Genomic DNA, 27,669 nt, shown 5'->3' on the forward strand with positions numbered 1-27,669 from the left:
CTCTATTTTTAGAATAGCTTCAAGTAGTTAGGCAAAAATGAATAACATGTGGTAAGAAAAAGGAAAGCAAATCTGCAACAGTATCTGAAGCAGTAAGTTATTTGCCATTTTACATCAATATCAGCTCATTTAGAAACTTAGAAACATCATTTTGCACCATGTAATATGAAGGGCAAATACTGTATTTTACAGAATGATTTATCTAAGTGAAATCTGAACACTCTTTTGTTATACATCCTACAAAGCTCTCTGTAAATTAAGAGGTGTACCAATCCATCCCCAAGAGAGCAAATAATTAAACACCATTATGTACAGACTCTCACATGACTATGGGATCATACAGAGATGTCCCTCCAGCTTCCACTTTCTGTAAATCATCCTGATGATGTTCATCAAGTTATGCCAAGTAGAATGAGCAAGATATGGCTAATCAGTTTGGCACTCTCATGGGGGCCCCAACCACTCCACCCTCATGATCACTCAAATAATATTTCTGAATCTTGACCTTTTATTTTCTTATTGAAAACCAACTCCAAGAGCAGTCTTGTGAAGTGTGAATGTTCCTGGCAAACACTGTATTCCCTACAGAACAAAGCTGCAGATTTCTACTGGAGGAAAGTTACAAATACATAGCTATACAAACAACCTGCAAAACCAGTAGTTTTGTTTAGATAGCACACTTCACAATTTAGATACTGGCAGAAAAAAAAAAAGCAGCAGGAAGAGGGTAAGACAAATGGGAAGCAGTTTCTGTAAGGCAGCCAAGTTAAGAAACCTGCAAGCTCCAGTGCCCACCAGAGATCTGGCAGTATGCAGCTGTGCAATCAATGCAAACTGACAATTGTCACAGCAGCACAAGTGACCGGACGCCATAGCTGATACAAAACTGTACTTACATCCAAGTTTTAAAATACTCCTTTATTACATCACCAAAGAAAAGATCACAAAATATCAGCACAATAACAGCAACACTTTGGCTTTTCTGTTAAGAGCATATTGGATGGAAACAAAGTTAGGGTGATTAAACTAGTTCCAATAGTCTTTACAGCCTTTATAAACCACCTGGACTTTGTTCTCAACAGGAGCTGTACCAACACAGCTATCTTCCTTGTGTAATTATATGGTTAAATTACAATGACATAATGACCAGCACAGACACATCTTTGGACTAAGTGACCTTTTTTCAGTTATATTCCTGTTGACACAGCAGGCCAGCTATACTGAGCTAAACTGAAAAATGCCTCTGTACGTGTACTTGGCATCTGCACGAGGAATGAGATTTACATAGCTGTGGCTGCACTTGTACACAGCACGGATACTGGGCTGAGCAAATTGTCCCACAAACAAAAAGTATGTGTTGACAAACACATGCCACATACAGTACACTTCACATATAGCAGACACAAAGTCAATTCAAAGACTGAATGAATCAGCTGAGGAGTTTTCTCCATTCAAGCCCCATTTGTTCAAGATAATGTGAATGCCTCAGGTTTAATGCACACACCTCCTACCCTTGAAAGATCTTCTAGCTAGACTACTAAATGCTGAGGGAGGACTGACTATTCCTTCTGTTAAATATGGTGCTTCCCATGAATAAGTAGTTGTCCACGGAAACAGTGAGACAAAGCAAGAGAGAGTGTGACTTCCAGCAAGACTAGCATTTACAGCTTTTACCTAGGCTGTAGTCTCCACAGCAATGAATATTGATATTCTATATTAAAAATGTACCAGATGAAACATTCAGTCATCAGAATTGAGACTGAAACCAAGGATTTCCCACTTCAAATGAACTGTCCAAATCACAACATTACAGAGCCATGTGCGCTCTTTCCTTCTGGCCCATAAACTCATTTTTAAACCAGCATATACAATATAACAGCTTATTGGGCTAAAAATTAGAAGTCTCCCTCATCACAGAGCAGTCAAGACTGCAGGACATCTGGATACATGCATAATTGGATACTGGCACTGAAAAAAACCCACTTTATTTGCCTAAAAAAAATACAGGTGTCTTCTAACGTAAGTCAGTATTTTCCCAGGCAGCATGTAAAAAATTCTTAACTGCCATACAAGTTAGTTAATACTAAGCATTCATGTACTAATAACACAACTAATCATGTTCCCAGTTTTTGACTACACATTCAACTGTATTTAAAAAAGGCAGTTGCCAAAAGTATACATGCAAGCTTTGGTACTATCTGACCATATTGTCTGTTTACAGTCAGGAGGAACCAAAAATACTGAAATGAGAATCTCAACTAAACATGTCAGTAAAATCACAAGCCAGAGCCAGCATTCACATCCACAGAAGTACACTAAGTCAAAGCAGAATGCTAACATTACTTTATTATCTAGGAGTAGGTTCCAGAACTTACATACTGCATAAACATCTGTGGTTGTTGACTGCTTGGGGTTTTTTGGTTTAGTTTGGGGTTTTTTGTTTGGGGCTTTATTTTGGGCAGGGAGGAGTGGGGAGTGGTGTGTTTAAACTGTATACACATGTGGTAAAAGGATCTGCTCTGCATTTTAAGAGCTTATGGCTAGTCAATTCCAGATGAGTAACTATAATGAAAACCAGGTGACTGGAAAGGGAAGCAAATGTTACAAGAGTATTTTTTAAACCTTTGAGTGGGCTAAAGCCCCATTCTAGACAGAGAACACAGGAAAAAAAAGAACATTACAGGCTTTGAAAACTAGAGACATGTTCTACACCTTATGCACAAGCCAGCTGGGTTACTCTTTAGGTTTTAAGGAGTATTCCAGTTTGTTTTCAAACTTCACGTCACATAAAGCTCTCCTTTCTATCCTATTGTCAACCCCACTACAAAAAGTTCATAAATAGACCATGTTTGTTCTAAAGTGTTTGATATTAGGAAAATAAATATTCTATTTAACAGTATTTCACATGAGTTTCTTTTGTTAGACATCCTATTGCCTCTTTTAGAAAAACAGTAGCCTAGTCAAAATGAAACCAGACAGAAAGGGAAACAGGGTTTAGTTACACTATTTCAAGTGTTGTTTTAAAATCAGCTAACACCTAGAGGAAAAGGTAAAGAAAAGATCAAATTTAAATTACATTTAAACCAAAGCAAGAGAATTCACAAGGAAGCAAGTTTCCTAGTAAGCATTACTAACAATACAAAAATGTTAACCATTCTTTCAGTGTTTCATACCCTAGTAACAAAGAGCCCCACAATGAATAGAAGAAGTCTCAACGGTATCAAGTCTTAGCCTGACTCAAAACACATTCAAATGTACAAGAATTCAAATAGACTCTGAAGAACATTTAAAGAAATACACAAACAACCCTCACTCAGAGCTACAGAAAAAAAAACAAGTTATTTCTTCTGCTATTATCTTTCAGCCAAACCCAGAAAGATTATGCTTTTATTGAGAAAACAAGTAAGTCATTTTGTGATAGTGAGTGAAATTATGAAATCAACTAATATATGCACTCTTGCGTGATGGTACATGTCGTTTTCTCCTCTTTGTCACTAAATAAAAGTACTGCGCAGTCTCACATAAGAAATTTCACAGATGGTTACAATGAAACCCTCTATTTCAAGAGAGAATCATATATAATTCAGACGTACTTAACAACAACTGAGTAAGAATATAAAACACGGTTAAGTGAACAGTTTTCCATAGAACAAATAGGTCAGTGAAGTCCCCAGCACATTGCTAACACTGAAGAATGTTTGTCAGAGAACAATGTGATTAGCTTCATCTGCATGTAATTCACCTCCCCACTTACACTCAGCCACAGTGGTTTACAGTTTGGTATTTGGATTATGCAACCAGAATTCCACACTGAAAATTCTGAAGTTAAAAATGCATGTGTTTTCTATTTGCCTATCTTCTTAATCCAGTAGTGGAAAAGCAGACAAGGAGGTCAGAAAAACTTCTTTCAACCGGTGTCAACAGACCCATTAGCTCCCTAGGAAGTGGTAAACGAAAGGGGGGGGGGAAGGTGCAAAACCAGTCAGATCACCTAAAGCCGCAATACACAAAGACACCAGAGCATGCTGTGCTGCTGCTTTTTTATGGTAAAGAAGGTGGTCACTTAGCACTTCCAACCACACACATAGGTGTCAGCTTTCAGGCCACAATGCTGCCATATTCTTTTGTAATTTAGCCTTTCTACATGCCAACTCAAACTTCGGGTTAAGAAATGTCAGCAGCTGGTCTTTCTGCACATCCTACAAAAATCATACCTTACCTGATGGCAACAGTAAGAACACATGCATTATTTCACTAAACAACCATGGCCAAAATGCATTTTTTAAAAAATTAATCTCCTTTACAATCCAAAACCAATTTCTAGTTGTTTGGCACTTTGATAACTAAGTAACAACTAAAATTAAATACACCTATACACACACGTATGTTTATATACTTTAAAATTACATGGGTTTAGCCCTCAGAAGAAAACAGATATTGCTCCTCATTACAATGGTAGCATGCCAAGAAAAAAATCCATTACTGAATCTTTATGTTAGAGTGAGACACTCAAAAACTCATTTTCAAACAGCAGCCAGAAAAAAACACTGCAAAGCCAGCAGTGTAATGTAGATTTTAAAACCTTAAAGAAAGGAATCTTCCTGAGTCAGTGGTCAGTTGAAGGTCAAAACATTCAAGCTGGAAATGCCAGAGAAAAAGAGGGCAGCAAAACAACTTCTTGCTTCCTTTATATAACCTAGTAATTATCTATTTGCAGTCCCCACTACTTCCTTCCTACTTTCCCAGTACTAGCAAAAGACACATTAATAAGCATCCCTGAGAAGAAGAAATAGAGAAATCAAGTGTTCAGTGGACAAGAACATTTTCAAATGAAAAATCTTATGAAATGAAGGTTGAAAAAAAAATGTTCAAAAAGGGCCATCTTGAGAAAATGCATGTGTATTTGGCCATTGACAGGTAGACGCTCACATCTGCACAGAATCCAAAATGATGGACCTATAAACTACCTTGAAAAATCAGTATCTGCCTGTTTGGTGTTGGGAAGGACCTCCTACACCCACCCCAAGCCTGACTGTACCATGCCACTTGGAAGCTGAAAAGCTGTCTGCTTGCAGGACTGGGAGGTGAGCTGGAAGTTCAGACTGCTTAATGGTTAAGTGTCACCTATAGTTTAAAACACCCTCTTACAGTTAAGGAAACAAATCATTATGGATACAAAACCTTGCAGTACTCCCACCATAAGAAGGACACAGTAAAGCAGTAAATTTACCAGCCATAATTCTAATTCACTCTACAATAAAAACTGTTCCCTTCAATCATCTCAAAATACAAATCAGAAAAGCCTTCACTAGTTTTCAGAACTAAATTTCTGATTAGGTTGCACTTTCTAACCTCCATGGAGCATTTTAATTAATGGCCTTTAACCACATTTTACCTAGGCAATGAGTGTTTGTTAAAACACGAAGCAAAACATGAAGAGGTTACTAAATGACACAAGTAGGGCTGATCAAATGAGAAATGGCTCAAAGCTTAATTTCATTCCCAGCTGGGTCTGAAACTTTATGAATCCTAAACACAGGTGTGACAAAAACATAACTGGTCTAGCTCTGTGGGTCTTAGCACCTTGCAGCAATCGGTAAACCAAAGAATAATGCCTTTATCTTAACACCTGCACATCCTCAAGGTCTTGGGAAGGGCAGGTGAATATCAGCCTGACTACATTTAAACCAGCTGTAATGAGTTTGCACTAATCTGTGGATAAATCAGAGTCTGCCATGCACACATGAGCCTCTTTCACACACCATTTGTGTGTGCTTCCCACTTCTACAATGCCTCCTTATCATATCAAGTACCATAAGAACAGGAGGAAAGAGAAGATTGGGACCTCTAGTAATAAAAAAAAAACAGAAAGCAAATGGAGAGACAGTCACAGAGATGGAGAAGAAACACTACCAACGAGAGGTTAAAGGGAAAGCAAAGAGGGTCGAAGTTTGTGTACCTGAGCTTTTACAGTATATTTGTTCTAGCACTGACTGCAACTGTTCAGTGCCAAAAAATATTGCCAGAATGCTGTTCCCTACCCTAGCGAAAAGGGAACAGTGCAACTGATTTGACTGAGAAAACACAAACAAAAAGTGAAAAAAAAAACAAAAACATTGAAAGCAGTCTTATCAGTACAGTCATGTCCCTCAGTTCTCCTACTCAGCTGAAAACATTTGCTCTCACATATAAATAAAGCATTTGATGATGTTCAGGGTTATTCTGAACTGAGTTTCCTAAGTAATTTACTAAATTACTTTAAACACAGAAAAAAATGCAGTAATTCAGCATGTAGATCTCTACCATAATCATCATTCACTAGGCCTCAGACAGCTTCCTGGTGCGAGCTCTCCTCTGTACTTTTTATGGTCCCTACGTCACATGCAGATGCCACAATATGCGTTTCTGACCAACAGTGAAGTTACAGCCCTTACTCAACAGCAGCAAGAACACAAGAAACAGATGCCAGCTTCTGCAGGAAATACCTGTCCTCAGCCAGAACTGCTCTTCAATATTTAACAACATTACATTATTAAAGAAATAGTATTCAACTGACAGTGATCTGAAAATCAAGTTTGAAATATACTTCAGAAGTTAATTCCCCTTAAAAAAACAAATCCAAGTCACCAAATCTTCCTTTCAGCAGACCCGGTCCTACCTGCCTGCAGCTGTTCTTCTAAAAAAGCAAATTCAAATTCTACACTGAACAATCAATGCACCCGTTGAGAGCAACCAATGAATCCTTGACCATGCGCTAAAAAAGCTGGAAAAACTCTCCATACTTGCTCAGGTGCGCTTGGAAGATTACAATCTCTCTGAGGTGAGGCCTGGCTCCTTGTGGTTTGACGAGACTATGACAAGTTGTTGAGAAATACCACATCTGAGCTGTTCCAGGGTGCTTTTCATAATCACATGATTTGCACAACAGTGCCGAAGGTGTGGCACATCAACTGATGCAGCCTGTGACACTCCAGCTTTGCCAACGTCTCCAACTAGTCCACTTCCAACTTCAGCAGAACTTTCAGAAATTGGAGTACATGAGAAGACTGCACTCTAATCTGCATGCAGCATTTCACGTGACAGCACTGATTAAAACCCATTTTCAGTTCCTGTACAATTTCTACTTTACATATTTGTCTCCCCTCCTTTTAAATGCCCAGTTACAACCACCACCACCTGCCTCTGGATCTGACAAAAGGCACTCTGTGCTGGCTTTTGATAGTCTTAAAGCTCCTCAAAACAAATGCATGCTAGTTTCTGCATTGCTTACTGTACAGAGCACACTTGACCGCATAAAATAACCAGAGGGAAGCATGGCATTTTCCAAACAGGATTCCTTAAACTCACAGACTTCTGAACTACACAACAGTAACATAATGGAAGTTCTAGAGACACATAAAAATGAACATACACCATTACTCTTTAACTTGGAGCAAACCCATCCATACTTGCATTGACACACTCATCACTGCTTCCTCTTACTGCCTTTTTTTTTTTAAGATTCTTCCTTCATCACCAGACCTCTGTAACAACTCTGTTCGATAGCTTCAAGGGTAACTTACATAGGCCAAAAGAGCAACTCAGGCTGGTGCACATGCTTCTCTAATCAGCTCCCGAGCTTCAGTAAGCTTAGCTTTGCAGTATCAGCATCAAACACAACACTCTATTTTATAATGGCACAATATTCAATATCAAGTAACTATATTCAGAAGTGCCTCCATATATACCTTGTAAAGTTACTGGCACAATCGCGAGGTTTTGTGGAAAGAAGGAAAAGGTACTTAACCAACATGCATTACTCAGGCAGTGTGACAACTCCAGCTCCTCAAATCTCAGGATAACGACAAAAATAGCCCCTGGCATTCTGAACTAAGAACTCCCTACTCTGCAACTATGTTTTGCTCTCGGTGGCACACCAGGTGGCTGCCAGAAAGCTTCCTGTATATCAGTATCTTCACTTACTCTCCTTTTCTGGAAAGGTCAGCAGCAATTCAGAGCAGGACTGACAAGTTCTGAGTCACTGTAAGACAACATGCTTGACGAGAGATGCCTTATAATTACAGACTGCAGAAAATTACCTTCTAAATGTTTTTCTCCAACTGAGGCAACATCAATAAGAAAAATAACTAAGCCCACAAAACGTTAGAAAACAGCACCAAAAGGAATAGGAAATGCATTAAATTTTAAGATATATTAATTCATACATGGGGAATTTTCTCCTTCGAATTTTATGTCATGTAACAATACTCACATACTGCTAGCTGGAACTGAAAAGGGATGCACAAAATCTCACTAGACTAGTAGGAATCCAAAATTCATCTTTAAAAAGAACAATTTTCATTTGCTTTAAATCAAGAAGAAACTGCTGGCTGTTCATTGGAATGTTTTAAATTCAATGTACCTACCTTATTCTCTAGCTACTTGTTAAGATTTCGACGGTTATGCGAGTACTGTTTGACCTACTAGCTTCGATTTCCTAAAAAGCAAAGCAGACAGACAGATACACTCCCCTAGACACAGTACTGTGATCAATCTGTGCAGTTCCCCAAAGTGTCCAGCACCGTCGTCCTGCCTCAGAGCTGTAATAAATCAGTTGTATGCCCAGCAATTGGCTCTTCTGATAAGTGCCGGTTTTGGAGACACAGCTCTGAACAACAAAGAAAAACTTGCTCTACTAGCTGAGCTTGCTGAGAGCCAGCACCCCTAACAGGGTCCTGGAGCTGCATTCTGGTTAGTTCTTGAAGTTGGAAAGTTATAATACCAGAGCACATATTTTGTTTTGGCACCTTTATCTTTTTAAAGCTCCCTGAAGGGTGGTTCCCAGCTACCATATGCTTCTGGTTGACAACTTTGCTCACCACTGATATTCTGAAGATAACAGAGTTAAGACTTCTTGAAATTAAGTTTTTTTGAGTAAGAAGCATTAGGGACAACAAATTTTCCTGTACTGCTGCTCCTTTCCTTCCAATAATTTCTCCACATTATTCTACTGTAAAGTGTACTCCCTCTAAAATCAAAAGCATTACAGAGTAAAATAACTGGTTTTGCCAAAGGAAGCAGTAGCACTACCACACCTTGGCTCCAGGAAACTGCAATCAGGGAAGAACTCAAGTAAGCAGCAGCCTTCCTACACAAAAGCACGGACACCGTGAGACAAAAGACAACCATCTTTCCTTTTAAAAAAAAAAAACACCTTACAATATCGAGCATTTCAGTGCTCCCTAATCACTCATTTCCAAATGAGGCTTTCTCTCCAGAGCACAAGTCACGCTGCTTCTGTAAGTGGGGACTACTTCCTTAAGCTGCATCTACTTTCATAACAAACTATAGCCATCAAAAACACGCAACAAAAATTACAGCAACCATCCGAGGTTGTCTGCGTAGAAGCACAGCACCTTTAAAGGGAAAGCCTTCGAACAAACCCGACCACGCATCATATGAGGGACACTACTGAACACATTTGAAACTACATTTCAAGGACAGTAATTTACATTGCTATTAAATCAGCGCGCAAAGTACCAAAAACAGATTGCTCCTACACTCCTCCTGGGCTAGAAAGCAGAGTGGGTGAGCTCGACCACCTTCACTGAACTGCTCCTTGCCTCGAAGGGGGCCCAAGCGTCACCTTCCGCCTCAGCAGTCCCACCACAACTACACTCTCTGAAGTCCTTTCAAAAATGTCCATTATAAAAAAAAAAACTAATCTCAGACTGATTTACAAAACACACTGATCCCACAGCAGCCACTGGCTCCTCTCCTCCCGGTCCCAGCAGCCAGGCTTCCCCAGAACAGGGCTCAGCGCGCAGCTTCTCCGGCAGACAAAAGGAGCCGGGAGCCACGATCCCGCATTCCTCCGCGCCCGGCGGGGCGGGGGGCGCCGGTCTCCGGCGGAGACAAAGTCTGCCGCTCACCCCGGCCGGCCGCGCTCCCGCGACGGGCAAACTGCGTAGCAAGGCTGGGACAGAGACCAAGGGTAATGCCCCCGGGCTACCCCCCTTACCGGGACATGTGGCAGCGGCTCCGCGAGGAGCAGGAGAGGTGCACGGCGCAGCGCACAGGCGATCCTCCCGCACTGCCCGGGAGAGGGGTCCCGGGAGAGGGGTCCCGCGGGGCGGCCCGCGGCGGGGCGGCGAGCAGAGGGGCCTCCCCCTCTACCGAGTCCCGAGGCCCTCCCCCGCCGACGGGCAGCGGTCCCCCTCGAGGCCCGCACGGGCCACAGGGAACAAAGGAGCGGCCGGGCGGCGGCGAGAAGCGCCCGCCCGCCGCGCGAGGGCCGCGGGGCCACCTCAGGCCGGGAGGGCCGGCGGAGCCTAGGCCGCGGCGGGAACACTCACCGCTGCAGCACCAGGAGGAGGGCGAGCCCTGCGGGAACTTGGCCGAGTCGGGCGCGATGCAGACGCTGGAGCCGAGATGCGGGCACTCCATGGCGGGCGAGGCTGTGGGGCGCGACGGGCGGTTCCTCGCGGCGCTACAGGAGCGGCGCCCCGTGCACAACAGCCATCTTATGGGCAGCGTCGCGATCCGCTCGCCAGGCTTTGCTGGCAGCCGCCCTCCCGTCCGCGCCCGGCGGCTCCCTCACCCCGCCTCCCCGCCGCCCGCCGGGCTTTCCGTAGAGCCGGCCTCCCGTCCGGGGCTCCGCCCGCCGGGTTTTCCGCGCTGCCGCCGCTTCCCGTCTGGGAGAGGCGGAGCCGGGCCGCGCCGCGCGGTCCCTGCTCTGAGACCGGCTCGGACAAGGGGTGGGCCACCCCTGCTGGCGCTGAGGAACCGGCTGACCGGACCGGACGGGAGGGGAGCGGCCCCCCAGAGGAGGCCTGCGGCGGGGTGACCCAGCCCAGCTCTCTCAGCCTGGCTCCAGACCAGAGCTGCTCCAGCCCCCGCAGCATCTCCGTGGCCTCCTCTGGACTCGCTCCAACAGCTCCACGTCCCTCTTGTGCTGCTGCCCCAGAGCTGGATCAGGACTGTAGTGGGGTCTCTCCGGAGCACAGCAGAGGGGGAGAATCCCCTCCCTCGACCTACAGGTCACGCTCTGGGGATGCAGTCGCGCACACGGCTAGGTCACCGGGAGCTTCCCAACACTCCCAAGTCCACCTCAGGGCTGCTCTGCCCAGCCTGTAGTTGTGCTGGAGATTGCCGCGAAATGCAGTGCCAGGCCCAAACTCTGCCCTAGTTACTGCGGGCACGAATCGCAGACCCGGGTGCTGCCCGGAGCAGGCACGTCCTGTCCCATCCCGTCCCACCGCGGGCAGCACCCGCGGCAGCTCAGGCAGCTTTGTGCCTCTGAAAGGAGACCACATGAAATGTGTTCGTGGCGAGGCAGATGCTGTACTCAAGCAATCTGTTCCTGAAGAGGCACGGTCTATGGCGTATGTTCACTCCCTGAGCTCTGCTTTAGAAAGCTCAGTGGTTTAACTTCTCCCTAGAGACAACAGGATGTCGTAGTAACCTTGGGTCTCTGCTGGTTACTTGCAAATGCCTTCGCCTTTAAAAAGTTACCTGGCCTCAAACTCAGCCTGTTACTGGATTTCCCACCCTGTGACTGTAACCTTTGTGTGAAGTGGCAATACAAGGACAGATGTTGTATTACAGGTTTTCCAGATGACACAGAATAACAATTCTATATCTCAGAAATATGCATGCTTAATGTTGGAATCATAATACCAGAAAATCCTGATAATAACTGAAAAAGGGGGGGATTTTTTTGTAACCTAAGGAACCGTGACTACTCCTGCATATTAGGAGTGTTAGACCTTTTCCCTTACTGTAACCACTATGAGGAATACAGTTTTGCCACTGGCTTTGCCTGTGACCAGCACGTTGACAGGAAAGGCATCTATCTTGATGTACTTTACATGGCACAGCACTATTTCACAGAAGATTATTTTAGAAACTGACAGGTCTATATGGATTTTTCTGATGAGCTACTTGAAATATTCATATGAAAGATGTCTCGGTGTGACAAATATCCTTGGTAGAACGCTTCTTTTTCACACTATTTACACAAGGGAGGAATGAACATTTTCTATCAAATTCTCCACAGCACCAGAAACCACTTCAACTATACTCATTGGAGTTAGTTTGTATGTTCAGCTGTGTAGTTAGAAGCAAAATCACTATATAATTATGAAACTCTTAATTAAATGGTTGCAAATGTTATCCTGACACAAAACCATGGAGCTTCCTCACATATTCCCCCCCATCCTTCAAAACTGTCACATTTGATCAGTCAGGTGTGTAACAGTCCCAGCATGTATTTTACAGGTTCTACACAAAGTATGTATGTGTATCATTTTCTAACAAATATACAAATAGAGCAAAAATTAATTTGGAGGACACAATTTTTAAACAATGAAACGCTTTCATTGTTTTAAAACAAAACAAAAAATGAAGTCTTAAAATCACTACTTTGACATACATCTAGGTATTACTTGTACAAGTTTAATGAGCAAAAAGGTGGTTGTGTTAGCATGTTTATATATTAGACATGGGGCTCCCTTCTTTCTTTTCAACTCTGCCACAATGTATAATGAAGACATACATTACATTAAAGCAGCAGTTTGACTGCAGTTGCTGTCTTTTTTAACCAATGCAGATGTTTAATTCTCTTGTCATTCCCCACCCATCCTTACACACAAACAATGAGAAAGAAACCTCAGCTGGATCTGTACTCCTTATTCTCCCCTCCCTATCAGCATCACTTGGCCTTCTCACAGTAGTATTTTACAATCAGAATTTAACCAAAACAGTCAGTTCTTATCTCACTGTGTGCATTATGTTAGCAGTATATTTAGCCTTTTAAAAGTAAACAGCTGGTTAACAAAGATTAAATATGGTAAATAAACATGTTTAAATCCTTCTATTTATCTACTTTAAATTTAGCACTCCCATTCATGACTTTACAGTTGATACAACATACATGGAGAGGAAAACAATTTTTTTTTTCCTTTCTTTTCCTAAGTAAACTAAACCAGGATCTGTCTCAAAAGAGCAATCACTGGAATTGAACCCCTGCCTGCACAAACTACTACATCTCTACTAAAAGCAATGTACTGAACTCATTAGAGCTATGATACCTGCTATTAGACCTGTTTTTCTAAGCATAGCCATGTTGTATCTTCTGGCAAGACAGAACTAGACCCAAGTATGAGGTAAGAGTCAATGGGTGATGCCATCTTGTTTCCCCAAGCACCTCATGGACTTAACAGAGTAACAGTCTGAATGGGGTAGCAGATAGGAACAAGAATTACTGGGGTGGGGGTAGTGTCTTTAAGGGAAGAGGAAGATAAAAAGGCATAATCCATTGCAGCAAAACTGTAATGAACATAGCGGCTTATGGAAGAAAGACATCTGCAGAAATGTTAACGATACAAAGCCTATGTACTGTTTTGTCTTATGAGATCCCCTTTTTAGTCCAGAAGACTGCAAACTTGCAGACTTCTAAACAAAGAAACCCCCTGACTTTGGTTTAATTTAAGAGGCTTTTGACCATCATCTATCATCTTTATTTTAAGCTGGGACTACTGAACTTGCAGTATTACACACAAACAAAAATGTTCTTTCACTTATGCTGTGGAGTTATTAAGATCCCCATAACAAAAGAACAAAAGGTGCTTGGAATTGCAAGGAGGTTGGGAGGGACCGAATAACTGCTAAGCACAGCATTTCCCAGAATGACAGACACCAGTTATAACACTGGGCAGCACTTAGGTGTGAGAAACTACTAAATAAAAAGGTGTCAGCTTGCCAAGGGAGGCCCTTCATTTACCATCCCGGATGTTTCATGTTTAGAAGTCAAAATCATCCACACTGTGATACCTTATTCCTTTGCAAGATGATAACAGTTTTATTCCTTCTTTCATGTTTAGGTTGACAACCATTCAGTGGAACTCTTCAAATGTGTCATTTTGCCCGAATGACACTTTTTTTTGCACGTTTCTTCATTTTAGTTGCCATGCCCACAGCAAATGTGGTAGCCTTTCCATTTTTTACCTCTGGTTGCCGAGATAAACACTTAAATAAGGATGATTCAGCCTGTTAGAGAGTCGTGATGCAAAGCAGTTATCACATACGTGAGGATGCACAAACACAGTTTAGAAAAGGGGTATCTGTAATGCAGCCTCTTTGCCTATGGAAAAATAGTTCGTAATGCACTGAGCATATGTATCTCAAAGGCACCACTACAGGCGCAGTTTTACATGCCTTGCAGTGATGCCTACGTGTTGAATGCAGAGGAAAACTGGAGTAGAAGCTCTGGGTATAATTATCCTTCTCGGATTGCTTTTTAGTAAGATTTCTTGAGTACAAATCACTTCATTTGGAACTGGAGTCCCATCTCTTGCTCCCATCCTTCCTCAGAGCAGAGTGATTCAGATGATAACACTAATCCTACAAGCATTCTCAGTCTGGGTGCAATCAGTGCTGAACAGAAGCCTGTGAATTAGCATTATAAATTAGAAATTTCTATTTAATATACCACATCATCTTCTCTACTACAACAGAGATATTCTACACAACATCCTCTTGTGGGCTGTTTGTAGTCATCCGTATGGGCTCTATCTGAGAGTATCTGAGTTAAAATTTGGCCCTCAATTGGTATTTTGTGTATATACTAACAATTCACAGCGGAGACATTTGCCTGGAGGGTTCTTTAGTTCTCAAAAATAAAATCTGTAGTCTTACATACCTGAAAGCACTAACTTGCCTCCCTTACGTATGTATTATGACATGGTCTAATAATTCAGTGGCAAAATCTTTCATGTGATATTGGCTTCCTTCAAAATCACTAGATGAACATCACTCAGTGTATATCAAGTGAAGCAGATTGTTGCCTTAGGTGACTTCCTCATTTGCTGTACAAATTGGAAAGCATGGAATAAAGAACAGAGGATGCCGTAGGAGTGGAATGACTGCTACCATGAAGAACTAGAATCTAATTCAGTCTTTGGCAGACACTATCTGCATGCTATCTGGCAAGTTATTTAAACCATTTCTTTTAGTAAGAAGACCTATCTGCTTAAGTTAGAAGTCTAACCTTATTCTCTACTACAGCTGTGAAAAAGAGGCCAGCTCTGCTCAAAACAGAGGCACTGGAGTCTTCCTATCCCTATAGCTAAAAATTCATCCTCAATTTCTAGATTAAATAGAAACATAGAATCACAGAATGGTTAGGGTTGGAAAAGACCTTACAATCATCTAGTTCCAATCCCCCTGCATAAAGACATGCATAAAGATAGAAAGAATATCTCCTCCCATAGCACACTGCTTCTTTACTAAGTGGTAAACTCAGAATATGTGGAATGAGATTGGCAGATGCACTGAACACTCAACTCAGAAAAGATAATAGCAAGCCTTTTGCTCTGAACACAAAAAGCAGTAAACACTCTGAAAATACTAAGTGCCAATCCAGATGTAGTAGAAAGCTGATAGACTGGGCTTTCACCTCTTATCTCCCAAAGGTGTAAAACATTCAGATATGTTGATAATAGCAATGGAGACTACACAGAAACCCACCGTAAGGAAATGAATTCTCTATTCAGTGCAGATGCAACTCTGAGGCAGACAACTGGCATGGAAAACATCAACAGAAAGCATCATAATACAGTTAAGTTTTAATACAGGGTCTTGGCATAATAACACCTGAACTAGAGGCTGGCCTAGCAGCCCTGTGGGTTATATGCCACCTCTGCAGCAGACAGAAGCTTAGCTGCATGTATGAAAGCTTGCTACAGCTCATGAAATACCACAAGCCCATTTCCAGCAGCATGTTGTCTCATTAACAAATCTATTTCCATTTCCTGCACGTCCCCTGAAAATGAAGGTCACACAGTTTCTGCATTTGATCATTAACAGCACAAGCAGCTCCGTTACAAGGCTCAAGATTCTTCTCTAAGAGGCAAGATGCCCAAGATGAAAGACAGAAGTTTAAAACTAGGCAAATGCCCAGAGCAAGCATCTTTGACAGTAGTTAGAATGTAAGATTAAAGTGTGTAAAGAAGCATGACTCTTCAAAGCATGCCCACGACACTTCTGCACACATACCTTGAGGGGGCGGTGTGACACCAAGTATTGTGCAAAGGAACCAGGTCGTGCCAAAGGACAGAATACTCTCCATTCCCCCTGCTTACACCATCTCTGATTACCTGAACTTCTACTTCCACAGGATTAATGGTTCTCCGCAATGCTAAGAAGGGATCCCTCATTTCTTAATGAGCTGCTTCTAGTAGGGAATAACATTGACTATAGCAGTACAATTGTAGTGGGCTGATACACGTACCATCAGAAGACTGCTTTTACATATGATCTTCCAGTGATGTGATTTCTGAGAGCCTGTGCTAATTTTACATCACTTCTCCAAGGATTCCAGAAGCATCTTATAGAACAAAGGCAATGCTTTGATGCAAGCTTTGCCTTGTCTGCGCTATCACAACTTGGTCACAATGCAAGATATAAATAAGGGTGAATGTCACTATTCTGTGGTTTTTGGTTGTGGGATTTTTTTTTGAGTAAACCAAGTGAGATGTGAAAAATAAATTATACAAACTGAATGATTTTAAAATTTTCCACATTGTTTTCTGAAGGTGTTATTTGTACAGACAAAAGGTTATTTTTAATTCATACTTTCAACAAATGCCTCAAAGTTCTCAATGTCTGGGCAGCTTTCACACCAGACTTATCAATTGTTATACTGTCAACTGGAGTCTGTTCAATAATACAAGTGCAGCTGGGTGACATCCAGCAATATTATTTCATGTCACAGCACTTAGCTTTGACTGTATTCAGGTACGTAAATTTTATATTATTTCCAAATGCAGTCTTGAGAATGTAATAATGATTCTGTACTTGTGTTTAAGCTACTTTTAAGATCAGCAGGCTTTATCTTATCCTATCTTGTTCAAAATAGAACATTTTATAGCCAACACCAATTTCTCTTCATCACAACTGAACAAGGCTTATTCACTAATTTTTGGCAAACAAAAGAACTATATTAAAAAAATAAAATGAAATTAGGCAGCTCAATTTAGATACTGTCTCAAAGCACAAAGAACTCCCAAGTCTCCTGTTTAAAGAGGGCTTTGTACTACCTATTGCCTGGAATATGTGATAGCTGGGACCAGCCTATCCGCCTACCTGCTTCATCAAGGAAAGGAAAATTGTTCCAAAGCACTTGAGTAATTACAGATCTTAAAACTCACTATTTCTTAACATCACGTGGGGCAAAACCACAGACATTTCTAAGCCACAAACACTGCATGTTTAAATGACATGCAGGGTTTCCATTTCCCTGCTATGATTAGCTTGGTAACAAATTTAAGGAAAATAGGCAATAATTTAGTCACAAAAATTAAAAGAAGAATTACTCTTCCAACAGTCTGCGAGGGCTGGGAAGAGAATGAAATGGCACAGAATTTTATTATTTCAGATAAAACTCAGGAATCAGAATGTGAAATCAATTTGCCTGTAAAAAGAACATGTAAAGAAAATACTGCAAAATAAGTGTTTAAATCCATTTCTAAAGTCCCGTTCCAAACATTTAAAAATAGTATGATGGGAAAGTCCCAGGACAAACTGGGTGAATTAATATGACTTTTTTCACCTCTAACATCCTATTTAACATCCATCTTATTATACCTGTATGTATATACCTATTATATCTGTAGAATATTACTACAGTGAAAGTATGATATGTATCTGTCCACTGTACACAAACAGTATCACTTTTCCCTTTACATTAAACAAGACTGTTTACAGTCAAAACACTCTACAAGCTGTTTTTCATCTTTGTTTGCTGTAAGCTGCAAAGGCATCCTACCTGACTCTCTGCGGCATGTATTTGCTTCTAGTTTTGTACAAAGAATTCTGTACTGTACTACACACATACTGGATCTTGGCTCTACTTTACTGACCACAAAGTACTGTAAATATTAACCCAAAAGCTGCTAAGGTCCAGAACGTTTTGATTCTGAAGTGTTCTGACTCCAAAGCAAAGCATCCTGGGGAAAAACTTGCCATTGTACACAAAGACAGTATATATACTACAGTGATAGCTGAGTTGAACAAGACTAGTGTTAGCTCACAAACGGCTGCATTTTATCCTGTTTGGAGATCAGTTCATTACCAGGGAAACAGTAATTTTCTTGCCATGTCACTAGATTACGCTATTTGTTATTATGTTATTCATCAGGCTCTGTTATTCACAATGTTGAGTAGAATTGTGAGAAAGGAGACCACTGGTTCAGATTTCCTTTCCTTGCTCCCTATGTTTAACATCTGCTAATTCTAGGACTCAACAAGGCCACCTGAGATTTTTCAACTCTGGCTGGAATTTGAAACTGAGATGGTAAAATACAGAGAGCTTGTTCTGAAATAGGAAGCCACCTGGACACCCTGTGAGCACTACTGCTTCTTTCAAAGCAGTCTTGCTAAGCTGCAAACACCAAATGATTTACTCATTATAGCAAAAGGCAAATGTGCCATAATCAGAGAACTTCTATGAAGTGCTGATATATGTAGCCCTGAATTTTGAAGATCAGAGATGTAGCTCAGTTTTCTGTGATGTTGATTTGCTTCACAGTAGAAGTCAACACTCAGTATATTTTTACTCATTAAAATGCATGGCATTCTGTAGATGGGGAGGATCAGGAAGTTAATATGGAGCATGATACAATTTACATTCAAGCAAACTACCTGAAGACCTTTTATAGAATTTAAAACCTGTGATGCCTGTTACTTCTTTCACTCAGAGCCTCGCAGAATTAGACTCAATATAACCAATGCAGATATTTAAAAACATCTACAGGGCTACATTACTACTTCTCTACCTGCTGGCTCTAGAGTTTACCCAGGCTGGTTTCTGTAATGCCTGTGTGGCATTTATGGAATTTATAGGGAACCATGAAAAATGATTTACTGGCATTCCCACAGGAAGTGCTTAGTAACTCATCCATTCTCATATGATGTAACCATCCCCAATTCACTGTGTACCACGTTAACAGGCATTTCTCTATGTTCTGAGATCTGTGTGTCTAAAAGAATCTGACACATAACTGTAGTAAACCCTTTCATTTTTAAGATTTTCTTTTGTTAAAAGGGTTCTCTAACAAGCAGGGATAGATATTCCAGAATAGATATTCCAGTCAGCAACTGAGTAAGCTTGGTAAGACTTGCTGCATTCTGTGGTACTTCCTTCCACTTAAAGATAGTTAAGCAGCAGTTGCATAACTACATTCTGATGTCTTCACTGATTCACAAACCCCTATCAACACTATTCCATGTTTAATTTGAACCACATGGTTCACACATACAAGCAATGTAAAATAAGCTAACAAACAGGATAACTGATCACCATCTACCCCTATTGCACATTAGCACAGTTTTGTAAAGTAGCAAACAGCTGGAAAAATGATACAGAGATCTCATTATAGTGATCCTCTCATTAAATTATTATTGTTCCAATAGAAGATCACTTTGAATGTTCCATCATGTCTTAGAAACGTGAGACAGACTTCACTGCTGTACTGTCTCTATCCTAAGCATGGTATTTGAAGTAGGTAGAGATTGCCAGGCCTGCATTTAGAGCATAATGAGAATTTACTTTTGTAAACATGACTTGAGCACCCAAGCCCAAGAAATTATTAAACTTGTGTGGTGTGTAGTTTAAAAACACAAAAAGAGCTTCTAATTCAGGACACCCAGTTCTCCTTTGTCTCACTTAATGCCACTTAATGCAAGCCCAAGGGAAAATGGCAGGCTCAACATCTTTCAGGTACGTAAGGGACAAAACTCTGAAGTACAGGTTAATCAAGACATGCTTGCCAACCATAGGATAATTTTCTTTTGATGTAAGACCTGTAGTAGATCAAAGGGCTGATCTAAATAGCCAGAGCATTTAGGTACTCATAAACATGGCATGTAATAATGAGCCTTGCTCCCAGATTCAGGTCTTAAGCTATCAGTATTCCTGCATGAAGGTAAAGCTTCCTATTACAGTCCTTCTCTGAGGAAACAGAGGCTAACAGGCCTGACTTGTCATTAAAGCTTCTCATCTGCCTTGACAATGCTGCATTTTGCCATTTCTAGGATAAAAGGCCAGTTCTCTTTCACCTTGCCATGTGGGAAAATGAGCAGATATTTTTGGTGGTGCTGCAAAACCATCAGCCATATGCAACCACAATATACCTTTGTACAAGAAAATTAAGAACTAGCACTACCTACAGAGATCATTTCTTCCTGCAAGTATATGCACTGAGTGCTTTTTCTATGTGTTGTTGGCACATGCTGCTTATATTGTTTGGAAAGTATTCTGTTCTCAGAGAGACTGACAGACATTTCAGGGTTATAGCAGTTTGAGGTTCTATTTACTTAGCTTGTTGCAAGTCATCAGGGATTGTGTAGATGCATCACTAAGGGCTGAAATGAAGGGCTTAAATTACAAGTGAAATTAAAAATCCATTTGACTTACCATCATCTGGACAGATCTATGCAACTAATGTGGAAAAACTTTCCATGTGCTGCCTGCCAGTGAAGAAGTCATTCCCATTTCCATCAGCACCTCTGGAAGCAAATGGTTTGCAGCAGTTCACGGTTCTGTAATAAAAGAATATTCTTCAGGAATGCTCACAATTTACAGTGCTGTGTGAGGCTGGTCCCCTTTTACCCCCATAATTTGCTATTATAACGTGTTTGTTGCTCTGTATGAAACATAGTGTTGCAGCTCTGAACACAAGACTGCCGCAGTGAATAATCTGGTGGGAGAACTCCCACAGCTCCGTGTCCCAGGGGCTGCATGAAAAATCCCCTTGTGGGGAGGTTCCAAACCAACAGCTGCACCACTGGAGCACTGCCTTCCCAAAGGACTACAGGCCACAAGATGTGGACTCCCTGCATTCCTGGATGACAGCTAAGATTTTTTCAGATTTTTACAAGATATTTTTAAAATATAAGCAGAAAACATTTCATTTCATACACACCTTTATTTCATGCCTTCATATGAAGAACTAGCCCACATTTCCCTCACCTTCTTCCCCCAGCCCTAACTCCCTGGCTTTTACAGTCTCTATTAAGAGATTTACATTTCTGGAAAACTCCAACACTGACTTCTTTCACATTGGCTTTTAAAACCAACATCTGACTGGCAGAGTGTTTACCAGCAAGACAAACCAAGCAAGCAAGCCTTTTTATGCCTCCAAAGCTAGTAAAATACCGCTTGGATCATAACTTGCCTTTCATTTCTGCAGAGCAGAGCTCATTCTGCAAGGCCAACATGAGGAGACAGCTATTTTAATCATCCCATAGTTGGTTAAGCATAGGTTCTCCTGTTGATTTAGAGCAGTCTTAACTCAGAACACTATGCCATAAATACATCTGGAGCTCAGGCTGAAGAAGAGTTAACTCATCTCTCCAGTTTTATTTTAAAATATACCTTTAGATCTCCCGATGTGTAGCAGACATTAGTGAGTCACTCCAGACAGCTTAAAGATATTTTGGAAAAGAGCTATAAAGTGAGATTTTGGCTTTGTTTTTCTTTTCTTTTTTTTTTTTTTTTGTTCCATCATAAGCAGCCTTGGCTTTGCTGTTTGGTTTTGTTTTGTGACAGAAAGAGAATTACACTTGCGTGGAAGTTTATGAGCACATAACATTTCTCAGCCACATAGATACAAAAGGACTTCTGGTCTTACTGTAGCCAGCCATCTTGTGTTGATGAAGCAGGTGAGGTGGTGACAAGGGGCCTTTGCATTCATCCTCTGTGCAGCTGCATCAACTGCTCAGAGCAAAGAGCACAACTGCACCAGTGGAAGGAGAACACTAAGCAGTGACACTGTGTTTTCAAACCTCCCTGATTCATACTGCTTTATGGGGCTGGCTGGCTGCCATATGGAAAGTATGCAGCATCTACAGGTATTTACAAAGGTGGAGAGAGAGAAATTAAGCAGAAGTTAGTCAGTCACACGGACAATAACTGAAATCCAGCACAGGGACTTCTGGTTCCCTGTCCAGATGACTCCCTTCTACCCTACCAGCTTTGACAGTTCTAGACAAGGCCAGAACCGATATATCTGAATGCCTGTCTTCCCTATAGTAAGACTTCTGTCTGGTTACTTTTTCAGTGTTCCACATTTAAGCTCTTGCGCCAACACCATGACCGTGTGTGGTGAATAAAGCAGAACAGAGGCCAGCAAAAAAAATGATCCTGTTATTCTGAGGAGTATTTCTGTCAGGATCCAGGAGTGCAAGGCAATGAGGAGAAAGCTGTGCTCCATCTTTAGAAGAATGCCTCACTTTGCTGTACTCTGCTTCTTGACTTGTTTGCTTGAGCCTTTTTTTAACCCCACTTTTGGGCTTTCCAGTGTGTGCAGACAGGACAAATATAGTGACTCGCAAGCGTATACCTATTATTTAGTTGTTATATAAAGCTCACCTGAGAGCACCATGAATTCAGAGTTTAGGTCTGCTGGAAACCTTGGCTGGAACTTTGTTATGGTCTGTGGCTACCTTACAGGGATCCTTTCTCATCACCCCCCAAGAAGTATATACTCAACATGTTTTTAAATGAGTAAAGGGAAACCATGTTAGTCACAGCAGTGACCACAGAAAAAGTTTTGCCTTTGGGATTCTTCTATTATTTCATGCAGCTTCACTAGGTAACCTTTTATAACTCAGGATACCATTTGTGCTTTTCATGTGGTGGCAGGGGTCACCATCCTGGCAGGTGACATGGAAATTTGCTGGAGCCTATTTTAGATACCAATTCTTGTTGCACATCATTCATATAGTTGCCACTTCTCCTCCACTCCCCCACTCAGTGACTTAGGTCCTCAGCTCGACTCTAATGGTGTGGAAAGACCAGAGTCCCTGATACAGTGGAACCTAAACAGGCTGAGAAATCAAATATTGTAATGAAAAAAGGTGAGGGATCTTTCTCTAGAGGAATAATGCCGTTATTCAGATAAACGCAACAGATAAAAAGAGCTAGCATTTAAAGCTTCACCTCTACTTGCCTTACAAACCCCATTTTAATATGCTTTAGAACACAATCAAAGAAAAATGCTCTCAACTTTATATCCCATTATTATTCCTCAGCCAGTATCACTGTACAGCATCTCAGAAGAGACAGTGCTCTGAGGCAAAGACCAAAACAAGATGCCTCTGCTTTACAGATGACCTCCATTTGGTTTAAGCTGACCAGTTCTGCCTTAGTGTTCCCCATCTACATCTAGGCTTTCAGCAAATCTCTCATCTTCCTGTTTTCTTTGCCAAACCCTAAAAAGGCAACACTGCAGGATATAGCAGAATATTAAAACACAGACTTCAATAGTAATGACTCAGGCTTAATGGCCTGTCTGCAGAGCTCAGATTCCTCCTGCCAGCTACCTCTACCCCTGCAGTTCACAGTTCCTAGAAGGCTGAATGGGTTTAGGAATCAATAGTGAATTCAGAAAGGCATACTTTGACTACAGAAGTCTAGAGAGGCTACTATAATTATTCCCTCTTTTCAAGCAAAAAATAAACCCCAATATTCTTTACTGAAAACAGAGAGCAAGCGGTTTTCCACAATCTTTGGGAAAAATTCCACAGCCCCACTGCAGAATGCTGCTGTCCTAGTGAATGGCACACACAGGACCAGTGTCAGGCACTGCCCTGAGTGCGCTCCACTCACATACGAGGTTATTCTCATATCTTAAAAGTTACATAGCATAAACCATGCCCTTGCAGAGCACACAGCAACCATGGTCAGTCCCTGCACCCACAGTTGATTATAAAGCAGCATCATTCCTGCTTTATAACATAACTTATAATGTATAATCCCTACTTCATCCCTGTGACTAAGAAGTCATGTTATCTATTAGCATCAAAAAGGTTAATGTTAAGCTTTGTATATACCCAGACTGTTATTCATCATATATATTTCCCACATGCAACCAAGTAGATACTTGACAGATCTTTTTCTCAGAAAGTGAATGTAATGCCTTGAAATTAAGTGGCAATATATTTGGACGTCTGACTCACATGCATGACATTATTAGAAATATCTCTAATTGGTTATAGTTACAGCCACTGTAAATACACCATTCACTCTACTGCTTTCATTGGTGCTGCTTAACCTATTCTAAGCATCACAGTTTAGTCTCTTGTTTAAATACTAGTTGAGTTTTCCCAGCAGTTGGGACCTGAGGCCAAGCTGCTTTGCAGTCATGTTTCACTGTAAGAGGTTAAATTCAATGCAGCAGTTCAAGAGAAATTAATCCTTCTGAAAATGTACTCTGAACAAACCAATGTGTGCACTCATAGGGAGCTTTACATCTGCGTCAATATGATATGTTTTGAGTCAGATAAATTCAGTAAACCTGCTGACTTCAGGGAAGACAGGTTCTAAATCTGAATGCTACTTTGAACAGAAAGAAAGGTTGCAGAAATGGACATGAATTTGTGCAGTTGGCCACACACAGTAATGCCTGGCCTCCTCACAGAGGAAATCCTGGAATGCTGCTCTGCTCAGTCGGCCAGTTCCCAGCCCATTTAGCATATACTTCAGAACACGCAAGAACCCTTGAACTGGACTTCACTGGGGATAGTCAGAATAGCCCTGTAGCAGAAATTTCTTCTACAAGGGTATACTATTTTGGGGAGTATTTATAATTTCTTGCAACCTGGAATTGCTGGAATTATTAGTTTCATTTCCTTTTTCCAAAATTCCTGAGCCCACCGCTGTGGAATGTGTCTGTTTGACAAAGGCAGTTTGATTTAGTAAGTAAATATAAAAATGCGCGTGTCAGAAATATTCCTGGCAGCTGGAATCTCAACTGCAGAGCTCATTTAACTTTTTCCATACAGTATGGAAAAATTGCAGCTGTTAATAACTATGCTGATATAGGTGTTATCATCCCCTAGGTCAGCAGGGTAAGCAAATCCACAAGGCCCACAAGGTCAGCAGCAGCTGGAATTCTCTTTTCAAGTAGTTACGTATTCTATTTAGCATAGTTAAGCCTGATCACTACAGAAAGCAGCAGTGATCATCTTGGCTGGTGGTCATAGCAGCCCCAGTGTAATACATTCGAGGGAGTTCATGTATCTCCTGAAGGAAATCACATGTTCAGATGTACTATGGAAAACAAGGAGTAAATTTTCTAACTAAATCAGTGTTTTGCTGATCTAAGTTACTCAGGAAGGTGGTCTGCAGCACTTCATATGCCCTGCAAAGAAACACAGAGCTCTTGAACAGGTGTCATAGAGGGCTGTCTTGGTTATGGACTTGGTTATAGCACTGCCCAGGTCTAATCATAAATGTCTCCATGAAAGTGAGTAATTCTCTAATTTTCCTTACTTAATGGCCATCTACCCTATCACTGTCTAATTTCCACAGCCCTATTCCCTGGGAGGCAATGTCCCACCTCTTTTTCTGTTCCCAATTCTACATTGAGACTGGGAGGAAAAACCGGTACAGCTTAACTTGACTGAAAATAACTGTGCTGGTAACAGTGCACCTTCTGCCCTTTGAAGTGTACCTTAATAAAGGGAATTATCTGTTTTTAAAGCAGTTCTGTTTGTACACTGTGAGGCTGAGGTAGTGTTTACTATTTCTTTGTGTCTGTCATGTTGAGCTGCCTCAGAAGCCTAAGTTTCAGTGTAATCTGGAGAAAATCAGCCTGTACTGCAAACTCCAGGTTAGCTGCATTGCAGTTAGATGGGGATAATATTTTGGTACCATTGCTACAGGGAACTCTTGTAGCATAAATCAGCCAAGCTTCACCACTGTCTCAACTGAGACCAGCAAAACTGAAAGCTTTGCAATCAACTGCTCTAGAGAATACAAGGTAGAAAAACTGAGGAATAGAAACAATGGAGCTGCTAAGCAAATCTATAATCAGGCCAGACAGCACCCTGCACTTGCTCTTGCTTTTATAAAGGATTCCTGATCCTTAACCGAATCAGGTGGGGAGTGCTGCCTGATAACTGGGTCAGGGCCTCAAACACTGGGGACTCTATTTTTCCCCAACATTGGAGCATCTCCCATGTGAGGATAGACTGAGAAAGTTGGGACTGTTCAGCCTGGAGAAGAAAAGGCTGCATGGAGACCTCATAGCAGCCTTCCAGTATCTGAAGGGGGGCTATAGGGATGCTGGGGAGGGACTATTCATTAGGGACTATAGTGATAGGACAAGGGGTAACAGGTTAAAACTTAAACAGGGGAAGTTTAGACTGGATATAAGGAAGAAATTCTTTACTGCAAGGGTGGTGAGGTGCTGGAATGGGTTGCCCAGGGAGGTAGTGAATGCTCCATCCCTGGCAGTGTTCAAGGCCAGGTTGGATGAAGCCTTGGGTGGCATGGTTTAGTGTGAGGTGTCCCTGCCCATGGCAGGGGGTTGGAACTAAATGATCTTAAGGTCCTTTCCTAACTGTTCTATGATTCTGTGATTTTATGATTCTTCACTTTCATTCAACAGGGAATTTCAAGGCAACATGGAGGCCCTCTGAAGCCTATGGTCCTGCTGGGCGGTTGCGTTTTGTTTTTTTCTCCATTATCCACATGATCTGTTCTTAGTCTACTTACTACATGCAACATAATAAACATGTATTTTAACGTGGCTAACACCCACATTCAGGAAGGACATTTTTGAGCACAATGAGTTGCCTTAAACTTGACCCATGCACTTTTCAAGGTGACTATCACATCAGTCTGTATGCTTCTACTGCCTTATGATTTACTACTAACTGTATGTTAGGAGACAGCGCAAGCCAGTGATTGATAAATTCCACACCACGAAATTTCAACCTGACCTTTTACACTGGGGATCCGAATCTACTGCTTCTCACGAACCCTATGAAAACCTTGCTTTGTCTCTGCCTTGGACTGATGCTGAGACGAAACCCAACTGCTATCAACCTAAAATTTCTTGAAGATGGGATAAAATGGCAAGCCCTGTGTGGTGTGTGCAGAATACAGTCAGGGAGCTGGACTTTTTCTGAAGTTTTAGTTTTGCAAGCAAACAGCCTTCTATCCAGCCAGCCTTGAAAGCACAAGCACTGTCTGGAATTCCTCCTAAGGACGTGAAGGCAAACTACAGCAGAAACTGGGGAAGGAAAGGTGTAGCTTGTGAAAATGCCAAAAACAGCTGAGGGAGATTCTAAGGATCAGAGCACACTTCAGCACAGTGAACTTCTCAACAACACTGGCAGACAAGAGGTAGGAAGGAGATATGAAAACGCAGTTTGGCAGATAGCTCAGCCCACGCCCTCCTACACAACAGGGTCCTTCTGTAGAGGAGGCAAGTTTCAACTGTTACTGATACCAGCCTTAGCAGTTTGTCAGACAGGTTGCCAGTTACATGAAGGCTGCTGACAGAACAATTTCTTCTACAGCAACCTACAAAATTCTATTCCCAAAACTTCAGTGGGTTACAGATCCTGCATGCAGCAGCAACCATGTGCTGATAGATCAAATGCTTCCACACACTCGGCATTGCCTCTCTGTACAAACATGGCAGACAGCATACTTCTTTTTTAGACAATGGCGATTAAAAAGCCATGTTAAAAACATTTTCACTAAAGCTCATACTAGATTACATCTTGCTGAACCAAAACAAGCAGAATTATAATCTAGGTTTACAAAATACTAAGGAGAAGTATGAGCGAGGACCTGTGCTCAACCACAGCTGCTTCCAAAAAACTACAAGACAT

General features: G+C 41.5%; 1 protein-coding gene across 5 annotated transcripts in view; it reads right to left on the minus strand.

Moving 5' to 3' along the window:
• Positions 1-20,474, minus strand: part of USP3 (ubiquitin specific peptidase 3) — a 52,840-nt gene extending 32,366 nt beyond the window's left edge. The window contains exon 1 of one of the 5 annotated variants that reach the window (XM_031046027.2): positions 20,456-20,474. Coding sequence is in view for 3 of the 5 variants with exons in the window: in XM_034065867.1 (XP_033921758.1) it covers positions 10,335-10,425 (91 nt within the window). In the remaining 2 variants the exon portion in view is untranslated. Of the gene's footprint in view, positions 1-6,782; positions 6,801-8,405; positions 8,572-9,711; positions 9,734-10,334; positions 10,552-20,455 lie in introns of those variants that run through there. The other 4 variants (XM_034065867.1, XM_031046028.2, XM_031046026.2 and 1 more) reach the window with 4 other exon arrangements.
• Positions 20,475-27,669: the final 7,195 nt, after the last annotated feature.

This window comes from Melopsittacus undulatus, chromosome 9 (assembly GCF_012275295.1).
Source record: "Melopsittacus undulatus isolate bMelUnd1 chromosome 9, bMelUnd1.mat.Z, whole genome shotgun sequence".
In the NCBI taxonomy this organism is placed as follows: Eukaryota; Metazoa; Chordata; class Aves; order Psittaciformes; family Psittaculidae; genus Melopsittacus; species Melopsittacus undulatus.